Raw genomic sequence first — 11,399 nt, 5'->3', positions numbered from 1 at the left:
GGGCTCCATTGTGTTATGCCGTTTGACAGTTGCATGGGCAACCACCACTGGCCTCCCTCCTTGCAGCCCACTCCTGTAGTTGTGAGAATTATACTTGACGTAACCTTAATCCCTGTTCACTTTTACCGGAAAAGGTTTGCGTATATAGAGATGGACCTTTTGTGCATCAGAGTACACATCATTCGTTGTGGTGCACGACCAGAACTGCGACGGCCACAATCACGGTATTCCGGGGACCTCCGTTCTGGCCAGCCTCAATTTCTGTTTTTATTCAGGATGGATTGACGATCGGGTATAATGTAACTTCAATTGGATGCCAATTAGTCAAATGGTTAGTAAAAACAAACACATTTGACGAAGGTAAGTAGTCTTTCCCTTGCTTCAATATTACCATTAACGCCCATCAATGTAGATCAGGAATGGTGAGGTCCTTGTCCCGGAAAGTTTCTTCGTCGTTTACATGCAGGTATACAATCCATCTAACGATTTTGGAAGAAGTATTTCTAGCTTCATGATATCACCGACTTACCCTCTGTTTCTGGGTTGGAAGCGGCTGTATGCATTTCGGGAGTATAGGACGATCGATTTTCGGAGGCATCTTCTGAGATTGATTCGATGTCGAAGAACCGGTGTTAGGTAAATGGTTTTATCTAATAGTGTAGAGCGGACGATCCGGAGAGCGTGACAAAGAGGAGGGGTGGAAAATTCTGTACGGGTGCGCATGAGGTAATTCCGACATATTTATTGACTTCCCTAATGTTATTTTCGTCTTCGAATTCATTTTCTCAGAAAATGAAGAGATGATAATAAAAATAAACTGTACTAAACAAAGAGTTTAATTCCATTCTTTCGAATGAGACCAGAAAGTAGACTTTTCCCCATCATCGAGGATCAATGAAACACTACCATCGTATGACCATTCCTGTTTATTGACGTAAATCAAGGATACTTGATAACGGCATGTATGTAAGAGCAAATTTATAGTGGAAAATGTCATGTTCCAGCCAGAACATGCAGTCCACGATCTCGGTCATCGCCAGGAATCAGACCAGAACTTTCTTTCAATATTTTTCGATGAAGGCCTCTTGCTCGCGAAGGGATGCATAGACATAGGCAATCAGTTCGAACACTCCCGTCCATGATGAGCGAGTTTGGAATGAAAGTGGATATCGGCCGACCGTACTTCTATAAAGATATACGCACCAATGTTATCGCAGTCCATGGTGGTGATTGAGAGGGTGATGGTCGTACAAAGGCACTGGACAGATAATGACACGACAGAGCAAAGGCTCGAGAAGGACGCAGCGGCATAACGACGGATGAACGAGTTCAGGATCTCGATTGACGCATGGAGCGTCTTGACAGTATCTTCCTGGGTGTGCTCAATGTTGTCTTCCGTGACATTGTTGCTTGAGGCTTCCATAACGAGACGAATACGACCATGAAGATCGTATCCAAGACCATCGTAACATTTGTTTGTTTGTTCGCATCCGTCTGTTTCAAACAGTTGTGAAGTCTGCGCGCTCCTCTGTCGGGACTTCGCAGCATCCGAAGCCAACCAACTGGCTGTTGTCGGCAAATGTTTGAAAGATTGGCACAAATTGATCAATCCAGTGAGTACGTTCATTCTTTGGTTGATTGACAAAAGGGATGACGATGGCACTTGCTGGAAAAGCCGGTTAAAATGAATTGCATATTTGAAAGTTTGCACCGTGGTTCGTCGTCGGGTGGTGTAAGAGACCAAATAAATCGTGGTACGTTTAGCAAGTCCACATCTAAGGCTTGTTTTAGACTGCTGTAGGCAAAAGGGGATTGCTTCAAAGATGCATGGTTTGCTTGATTAAGGAATTGTTGTCTTGAAATGCGTTTGAATTCTTCCGATAAATGCATATCCCAGGGGTTGATAATGGCTGCGACGGAAGGCAAGGTAGTATATTATCACTACCATTATTCTGCTGAAATTCGTGCGATGGAATGTGGTCCTTCAGCCACTCGAAATCGGGAGCCAGACTCGAACAAGATGGGCAAGCGAAATGAGGGATTGCTCCTTCTGTCATCGCTCACGAGAACTATTCCTTCTAACAAATAGTAACCGTCTGGATCTCTGGGTGGACCGGTATTTTGTGCGTGCAGGTGATGTGACGTCGTAAACCAAAAGGTGATTTAAAGGCTTTTTCACACAGGTGACACACATGTTTTAGGCAGACACTGACTGGTTGGGTTGACATTTAAGTAAAAGGGAATAGTAAAGGCGGTTCACCGCATGGTGGGGGCTCGGATACTTTACGGTGAAGCTCAAAAGAACTTGATTGGATGGGAGATTTAGTGGACTTTGTGCGAAGAACCTTTCACATGCTTTTTGGGAAACTCTTTTTATTTTTAAACTCTGATGCATGAAATAGCTCATCTTTGACATGTTGCATCCCAAATCCAATTCCCGAAAAAGTGTAAAGTGAAAGAATCCGGGCCGGTCTCCTTTGTAGTCAGATACTCAAATTATGATTGGCCAATGTGCGATGACGCACCTCAGCTGGCCTACAGCCGAAATTTCAAGCAAAATTTCCCAATATGCGTGCGCGAGCTTGTCAATTTTTCGCTGCTGGCACTGAAGCTTCATGGAGAGCAGTTGGAATGAAGTTCAGAGTTTCTGCGATCCCAACATAAACAAGGTATCGCCGATATCCTCCCTATGTTGGGATCCATTCAGAGAACTCCTATGGGTTGGCAATGACTCTGTAAGTGTTTCCATTAACCAATTTAATTCGTCCTTCATTATCTCTCTCTCCCGGCGGCGCTCCCCCCCCACACCCCATGGTCCCACAATGTCACCAACTGCATTCTCTTAACCAATTGTTTTTCATTTATCACAATATTTTTTGACTCATGTCTTATTTCAATACGTGTGTACTAGGGTCGAGTAACATCGTATTACGCTAAAGGATTGCAACGCTATACCTCGTTTAAAGCGCATAAAGATCAACAAATTCGCCAACTTCGCGTGATCGACCGAGGTGTCATTAGTCTTAGTCCTAAAAGCATACAAATGCGCGATCGACGAGGTCTTGTGAAATGGAATCTCAGGTAGATTGGATAATATTGACAATGGTCACCATCGTTACCTTGGTGTATTCATCGATTCAACTTTTTTTTCAGCGATGATCAAATCAAAGATCTTCATTGCATGACCACGACTACGTTAACCCACGGCGAACTTTTGGCGGCCGGTCAACAGGACGATATGCTAGTTATCAATCTGGCACGAGGTGCTATTACACGCACCATTTCAGACGCTTCCAACATTGTCGTTATGCGCAATCTTCCTCGCGCCATTGCGTGTGGTTCCCTTTTAGGTGAAGTTACCTTGAGAGATTCACGCACCATGAAAGTCGAGCAACGCGTGCAAGCCCACACCGCCATGCTTTCCGACCTTGACGTTTCCGGCAATCTTTTACTCACCTGTGGATTTTCTCAACGCCAAGGATCACTGATCATGGATCCGCTCGTCAAAGTATACGATATTCGCATGGGCATGCGTTCCTTGGCGCCGATTCCGTTTCCCAGCGGTCCCATGTTCTTGAAAATGCATCCAACCCTCAGCACCACCTGTCTTGTAGCGTCGCAAACCGGCCAGTTCCAAATGTGCGACATCTCACGTTTAACTATGGGATCCTATGCGCCTCCAGCCCAGTTTTATCAAATCCAAACGTCCAGCTACATCACTGCCATGGATATTTCCAGTTCCGCACATACACTCGCGTTTGGCGATGGAGCTAGCTTTGTGTATCAATACGCCGACGACGCAGAGTTTGACTGTAACCCATATTCTCTTCCTCTCGAAACGTCGGATATTGCACCTCCTGTCAATGTTAAAATGGGTGAAGACAGGTTCGTATTCCACAGCCGTCCGTCATAATGTAGAATGGCACGTATTCTGATACGAGAATTATGTAGTCCATTGTCATCGGTGGGTATGCCTTATTACACTGAACCTCTGCTGTCAATATGGTCACCCATGGCCACCTATGAAGTTGGGCATCCACCGGCTCAAATTGACGAGGAGGTATTGCGTAATATGAAAACATTGGATTTTGTTGGCTATGCTCCCAATCCTGGCAATATGCTGCGCAACCAGATTCCTCGAAGAAAGAAAGCAGCGCACAAAAAGGACATTCCGAAATTCCGCTCAGAACAGGAACGAGAGATGCTGATGGCCACCAACGTCTTGTTGGATGGCGATGATGAGCCTCAGGTAAGAAAAAAGCTTGAAAAGGGTCAGTGTTGGAAATTTCTCGCTCACTGTGCATTTTTAGCATTCCGGTCGAAGATCCTCTTCTGTGGGTGATTTGAAGTCGGTGGACCCGTCTGGACTGATTATGCCCAAAATATACAGTCGAGTGGAAATCCAATACAGCAAATTCGGTGTGGACGATTTCGATTTTGGGTACGTATAGCAGCATTGCCTGGTGGCCTTAGGTTGACTGCTAAATATTTTTGCTTGCGTGCTAGTTATTATAATCGCACGAAATACGGCGGTTTGGAAACACACATTTGGAACTCGTATTGCAATTCCCTACTGCAAGTTCTCTTTTTTATTCTCCCTCTTCGCAATATTGCCAAATCCCACATCAAAACGTCGTGTCCAAAAGAAAACTGCCTGTTGTGTGAATTGGGCTTCCTATTCCGCATGTTGGAAGATTCTAAAGGGCAAAATTGCCAGGCCACCAACTTTTTGCGTGCTTTCAGTACCATTCCTCAAGGTAGGCGAGCACAAGCGAATGTTGAATGGATTGTGCCTTAAACGCGTTGCAATATAGCCGCGGCTTTAGGACTGTTTGAACCCGAGACCCCCGATCGTCATCTTTCTTACAGTATGCTCATGCAAAACTTTACGCGGTTTATCATGGAACAGCTGCACCAAGAGTCCAATCAACCTGGTTCCAATCCTTTGATTTCAAAGACGTTGAACTGGAATGTGAAAGAATCGGAGCAACTTATTGACGGAAAAATGACGGCCGAAGTCCCTTCAACCATGCAACAGCTGTTTGGTCTTCAGACATTGAGTCACAGTAAATGCGGTAGTTGTCAACACGAAATATCACGCATCACCTATCCGTTTGTCGTGGATCTGCTGTATCCGAAAAAGGTAAATTTACCTTTAGTGAAACAAAGTCAAGTAGTGCCATCGATTTAAAAAACGTTTGCTTTGTAGTCGAAAAAACGATCGTTTACAAGCATACTTAAAGCGAGCATGTACCGGGAGAATCAGACCAAAGCATGGTGCCCAAGTTGTCATTCATACCAACCTACGACCACGAAAAAGATCATCCAAGGTTTACCGGGGGTGTTACTGATCAATTCCGGAGCCTCCAATCACGCCGAAGCCGCCATGTGGCGTCAAAACGGCCCCAACAGTCCCAAGAGTTCCCAGCTCTCTCAAGCACAGTCAACAGAAGACAGCGATAACGGCGCGGACCCATCAGCGGCCAATAAGCCTTCTTCGTGGTTACCAGAACGGTAGGTTCTAATTTTTTTGGTTAAATGAATATTCTCTTGCATTTTGTCCTCCTAGGATGTCTGACTGTTTTATAAAAAATAGGTTTGGCATCCATATCAACGGATCCGAATTAGTCATCAAGGCATTACCCCGAGGCAAAGACATACCCGCTGAGTTCAAAGGCAGTCCCGAGACCTGCGCTATCTATGAATTATCTGTAAGTTTCACACATCATGATCGCAGCTCATACCATGCTGCTCACCGCTTCTGAATCATAGTCAACCATTTTGCAAATTCAAGCGGAGGAGGAATTACCGCATCTTGTCGCACAAATCCGAGGTGAGCTTTTTGTTGATCCCACTCCTATGGAAGCTGTAGTTAACCACAATTGTAGTTCCCGACAGTGAACTGGATCCCAAGGCAAAGACGCCATGGTATCTATTCAATGATTTCTTGGTGAATCGGATATCGCGTGACGATGTCTTGTCCTTCAAGGGCATATGGAAGGTAAAAAAAGGGGAAAAAAAGGAAATAACCTGATCATCTTCTAACCATGGATGAAATATAGACGCCCTCTGTTCTACAATACAAACGCGTCGACATTGACAGCCTGTTAGATCTGAGTGTCTTGCCTTCAGAAGTGGATTACTCACTCTTATTCAAAGACGTGACTGTAGCAACGTAGGTTTTTCTTTTCTTGACTCATGTTTCAGCAGGCATACCGATATTCACGGGAAATCTGGGATTTTTTTTTTATATAGAAATCCTGCAAAATCGCCACGGTATGAAATTTTGCAGCCTGATGAAATGCCGAAACCAGGCACGATTGTGGCTATCGATGCCGAATTTGTGGCGTTGAATCAGGAAGAGACCGAAATCCGAAGTGATGGCACTAAATCGCTCATCCGTCCGAGTACACTCACGCTGGCACGTGTGTCGGTACTTCGTGGCGATGGTGAAAAGGAGGCCGTGCCGTTTATTGATGATTATATTGCTACCAGTGAACCTATTGTGGATTACTTGACCGAGTTTAGTGGTATTGAGCTGGGCGATCTCGATCCAAAGACCTCGAAATATACGTTGGTGCCACTCAAGATTGCATATAAAAAACTACGCATGCTTCTCGATCTAGGATGCATCTTTATCGGCCACGGTTTGAAGAAGGATTTCCGAATCATCAGTAAGTGACTCTATGTGGAAGGTGGAGTGCAGGTGGCTGACGAGATCCCATAGATTTACTGGTACCACCTGAACAAATCATCGACACAGTAGACATTTATCATATTCGTAATCGACAACGGTAAGAGTATCGTGACATGCATCTCATTTCTCTGCATACTCATCTAGTGGTGTTGTGCAGAAAAATCTCTTTACGATTCTTAGCATGGCATTTGCTGCACCAAGATATCCAGTCGGAAGGTCACGACAGTATAGAAGATGCACGAACGGTAAGTTTGAGTGCAAGAGATCCGGGGGATAAGTTTTGTGGAACTGACGTTTTCTGTGACACAGGCGTTGATACTTTATAAAAAGTATTTGGAGTACCGGGAAAATGGTACTTTTGGCCAAATGTTGGAAAGTGTGTATGAGGCAGGTCACCGGGCCAATTGGCTCAAGGGACCCAAGGACAGCCATTCCCGGCCCTCGTCCACACCGCCCGTCAAGACTAGTTATCCAAATAGTCCACTGTTTGCCGCAGGATGGCCTGCGTAGTACGCAGTGGCAACAAAAAATAAATAAAACAATTAAGAAACACAAAAAAAAGGAGAATATGATAATCATTAACACTCATGCGTGAATGTGTCTTGAACAAAGCTCCAGCTTACAGTAGTGATTTGTGCGCAGCATGGCTGTTTGCTGTTCCTGTTGATTGGCGTCTGATGACCTTCACCATGGTTGCAGGTTCATTGTCATAAATGTTCCTCTTTATTATAAGAATGTAAGAATGGAAAACCATCAGTGCATCTGGATACGCAGCTCGAAGGCACCCCCGCTTTCCTTTTTCCAAAAGATGAACGTAGAGCAAAATAAGCCAGCGGTACGTATGTGGAGATACCACCGAGAAATCAGCGGCATCTCATAGTAAAGTGAGGAAGGGTTAACGTTGCAGATTCTTGAGGCTGGAAAAATTTACCTGTCGTCTTTGCGAAGCCTCGATCTGGATGTCTTACAACGGTCGATCTTCCCTGGAAGAAGTTTCAAAGTTCGAGAGAAACAACTCTTCTTAGTTGAGTGAGTTCAGGTCGAAGTTTATTGTTTAGAGAAACCCAATAAGGGCGTTTTCTGTTCTGTTCTGTTCTATTCGATCTCAAAGAAAAAACAGTCATTCTGGGCTAGGTCAAAAGCGGTGACAATTTATGCAACTGCCCACTGCGTTCAAAAATATGGCTCTTGCGATGCAGTTGTATGGTTCTGAACGTGCGTTGTCCTTCGGGATATTAAAGTTTAACTAGTCTTGGGCGTGTTGGCCCACTGTTAATCCATTCAAGCTGAGTGGGACCATTGGCGTATCGTTTCGGATAGCCTCAATAGTGTTTGTAGCGTTATTCATTTTGAATAACATATTGACGTTGCTTTGGGGTCGTGGATCAAACGGTGGCAAGGTCATGTTGTTCTTCGAAAGCATTCGCACCGCACCAAACCAATTGCGAAAGCAGCTTGCTGATCACGATTCCGTGTTGCGTAACCTCTGCGCACGGCAGGACAATCTGGGTTGATGCATCGGACTGCACCATAGACTTGCTTCGTTTTTCCATCCGGTAATCTTCGTTTCGCTAGCTCTGTTTGTTGGAAACAGAATAAACAAGTCTTCGATGAGCAAAATTCATTTGGTATAGCGACTGTAGTGTTTCTTGAGTGTTCCGTCCGCATCTTCTTCCCCCCCCCCCCGCTCGTGCATGGCCTCTGATGCGAGAGCCCACACCTGTCCCAGCGTTTCCAATGCACAGCACTAAGTTCGTTGGAACATTTCGATCGGTCATTTGCGCCCGTTCGCTTGACGCCAGCATCGCATAGGCTCGCTTTGTACGCAATGACTGCGTATATGCTATTTTCTTGGACTTGCGATTATGATAAAAATTACGCAATGTGTCGCTTGCATCTTCTTGTAACTACAACAATGACGGTGTGAGTTTAGTATATCCACTTGGTTCAAGAAAAATCTGCATTACTTTGAAACTATGCAATGCTTCTTCCTGCGTCCAAGCGTGCGAAAATTGGGTTACGGCTCAACATTTCTTCAGTGCTTTTGATCGAAGGAATCATCTATTTTCCAATCAGTCAGCCATTCTCCAGATGTGAATAAAACAATACATTTTTTTATTTTTCACGCCTTCTTCTTCTTGCAAATGAGATTTCTTCGGTGTTCTTAGCACGGATTTTAACCGGTTTCGGAAGGAACAGCTCAGAATCAGTAAGAACGTCTCCTTCTTCGACGTCAGCGCAAGTTTCAAGACGAGCGTATCTGTTGTATAACTGCAAGTGTCTGCTGATGGTCGGTATGGTCAAAGGCACGGTCACCGACATTGTTTGGATTCCGTAATCCGTTCCGGAAAAAGTTACGGCATGCTGTAACTGGCTGATATCCATTCGTTGCGCTTCATCCATGCATTGAGGAAAGGGTACTGAAAGCACGGTATCACGTTTATTTCCCTCGGTGGGGTTTTGCTGGGTTGTATTAGTTCAATCATCCCTGATTCAAATGTATAAGATATAACGTACCTGGCGTTGCAATAGATAACGCTTGTTCTTTGTCTTGCTTAAAGTTTTCCTGCATTCTAGAAGAACATAATTCTCCCTACGAACCGCAGCCTTCTTGTCTCGCCACCTTGCATAATTTTCATCAGAACGGTTATGATAAAATTGATCCTTCAAAATTCTCATCTCCTTTTGGACCTTTTCTCTGGTTGTCACGATCTGCTTTTGACGTTTTTGCAGGCTACCGATTGTTTCACTCAAGGAGTCGATCTGCTCCTTGATTTTGTCGTTTTGTACCGTCGCGGGAGTGGGTTGTGCTTTCTTACGTTCATGACGTTTGTGGTATCTTGAAATCATGTCATAGCATTGGTGGTTTATCCGTGCTCCTTGTAAAATGGCCACGTGCCCATTCGTCGAAATGCGGTGTTTGAATGCCAATCCATAGCCTTTGCATATCTTATGGATCTGTCCCAAATCAAATGTGGATGCAATGACACCAATGGGATACTTCCGCGCTTCCACCAGGGATTGAATTGGATGGCCGTTTTCCGAGACGAATTCATACATGCCTTTTTGCGAGCCAAACAATTCGTAAATGGTAGTTTCGTCAAGGTGTAGCACATGCTCCGCTGAAGGAGAGACTGAGGGATGAATTCGTTTTGTGAATTTGCTGTATCCAGCCAGACGAAGGATCACATTAGAAAATGTGATAAAGGGTAAGAGGAGGGCAGGGTGCTTCTGCAGCTTTCCGTTCTTGGGATAATAAGGTGCAAGTTGGTCTGAAATCAATCTAATGACCCGGTATTCCTCGTCCGTCCAGGAGATAGTTCGCGGTGTGTACTTGTCAATACGCGATTTTGTGCCAGTTCCATCAATACTTGATTCCGTAATCAACTTTTTTACCACCGCCTTTATAGCGTTCAAGCGACGACAGCTCAGGTCCTTTAATAAAGTGTTAAATGCAAATTTTGAACTGGAAATCCCTTTTCGTGACTCACCTGATGGCCAACGAATGTTGTTTGTTGTTCTTCGGTTTGACGGATATCTATCCCCTCCTCTTCCTCAAATCTTTCTTCTTCGTCGTCTTCTTCCTCAATGAGCTCCAACAGATCTTCTTCATCGATATTTGGCACATCCGATATATACAGCGTTTCGATTTCATCGGTGATATCGTGCATAGTCACCTCTCTGTCTGGCTCAGATTGAACATACAACCGGCGTAACCTGATCAGGGACTTTTCGCTATTCCGAGCTTGCGCTAAACTTCTCATTTTTTGCTTGATTCTCCATTTCAACGCCTTCTTTGTTGCATGGGGGCATTTTCGTTTATCGTTTCTTTTACGAATCGTCGACTTTCTGAGTTTTTCCTGGTATGCTTTTTCGCGAACAGGAGCCAAGTGGATGCGTAATAAAGTGCGAACTACTCGATCCAAGATTTTTCCGGGTGCTGCGCGGGACCATAAAGTTTTGACGTTAGTCGAATATTCCTTGACTCCAGCATTGATCGTTTGAGAGCAGCCAGGCATATCCGAAAACGATTGCGCCATTTCCGGTAAACTCTTGCACCAATCGAACCAGAGGGAAGGAAAGTCCCTTGATTCTTTTTTCGTTGTTGCGGAACTTATAAACCGCGAATATAAAAACTGTAAATGCCGCAACGATAGAAGATCATCATGCGCATCAAGCTGCTTCTTGCTGCTGCCGTCCTTGGCTCTCGCATGCAGTCTCTCTTGTAAACCATCAGGTATCGGTGGAATCGGTATCATTTTGAAAGTCCCGAGAAATTCGCTTTGCCATTGAAACGCTGGCGGGAAAAGATGATGAAAATTGAATAAAGCTGGTGGTGTCTGGATGTTGCCATTTGGCGATTTGCTACAATTCAAGCAAGTGAGATAAGTAAGCATTGATAGTTCGGAGATGATGCCGGTAAGGTGAACTGAAAACTTGTTGATGCTTTGCAAAAAGTTATCGCGGTGAAGGAGATCGGAACGAATGACTCGTGGAAGTGGGACAGAGCAAGTATGAGTAAGTTGTTTGAATTTTTTCGGATCCGTGACAGGATCGTCCGTCTGTTCATCTTTATCTTCATTCTTCGATGCTTCAATTCTACTGCGAATACTGTTGAAAGTATCGTCGAAAATGATTCATGACATACTCGCGCCAAAGTGACATGTAGTCAATCTTTTCTTTGATGAGCGTTTTTCTAAAT

General features: G+C 44.5%; 3 protein-coding genes across 3 annotated transcripts; 1 reads left to right on the top strand and 2 right to left on the bottom strand.

Annotated features, from left to right (window-relative positions):
* Positions 1–1,117: 1,117 nt before the first annotated feature.
* Positions 1,118–2,057, bottom strand: BYT42DRAFT_544311 (uncharacterized protein; the record flags this gene model as incomplete). The annotated part of the gene is made up of 2 exons (XM_051565750.1): positions 1,118–1,494; positions 1,946–2,057. 2 exons carry the CDS (start codon positions 2,055–2,057, stop codon positions 1,118–1,120), a joined length of 489 nt encoding a protein of 162 aa, XP_051425092.1.
* Positions 2,058–2,615: 558 nt separating this feature from the next.
* On the top strand, positions 2,616–7,207 carry BYT42DRAFT_493563 (ubiquitin carboxyl-terminal hydrolase-domain-containing protein; the record flags this gene model as incomplete). Its single annotated transcript, XM_051564226.1, has 18 exons — positions 2,616–2,735; positions 2,912–3,081; positions 3,154–3,885; positions 3,952–4,224; positions 4,325–4,441; positions 4,507–4,757; positions 4,815–4,972; positions 5,054–5,143; positions 5,210–5,393; positions 5,481–5,514; positions 5,597–5,711; positions 5,773–5,868; positions 5,921–6,001; positions 6,063–6,175; positions 6,256–6,674; positions 6,728–6,794; positions 6,855–6,942; positions 7,007–7,207. 18 exons carry the CDS (start codon positions 2,616–2,618, stop codon positions 7,205–7,207), a joined length of 3,309 nt encoding a protein of 1,102 aa, XP_051425091.1.
* Positions 7,208–8,558: 1,351 nt separating this feature from the next.
* Positions 8,559–11,301, bottom strand: BYT42DRAFT_259673 (uncharacterized protein). The gene is made up of 5 exons (XM_051562743.1): positions 10,189–11,301; positions 9,305–10,132; positions 9,215–9,241; positions 8,665–9,160; positions 8,559–8,604 (listed from the first exon to the last, which is right to left on the bottom strand). The coding sequence occupies exons 1-4, from the start codon at positions 11,092–11,094 to the stop codon at positions 8,813–8,815; spliced, it is 2,109 nt and encodes a 702-aa protein (XP_051425090.1). The 5' UTR covers positions 11,095–11,301; the 3' UTR covers positions 8,559–8,604; positions 8,665–8,812.
* Positions 11,302–11,399: the final 98 nt, after the last annotated feature.

The sequence above is a fragment of the Radiomyces spectabilis genome (assembly GCF_025331425.1).
Source record: "Radiomyces spectabilis strain NRRL 2753 chromosome Unknown BYT42scaffold_4, whole genome shotgun sequence".
Taxonomy (NCBI): Eukaryota; Fungi; Mucoromycota; class Mucoromycetes; order Mucorales; family Radiomycetaceae; genus Radiomyces; species Radiomyces spectabilis.
This window is presented reverse-complemented; position numbering and strand designations above follow the sequence as displayed.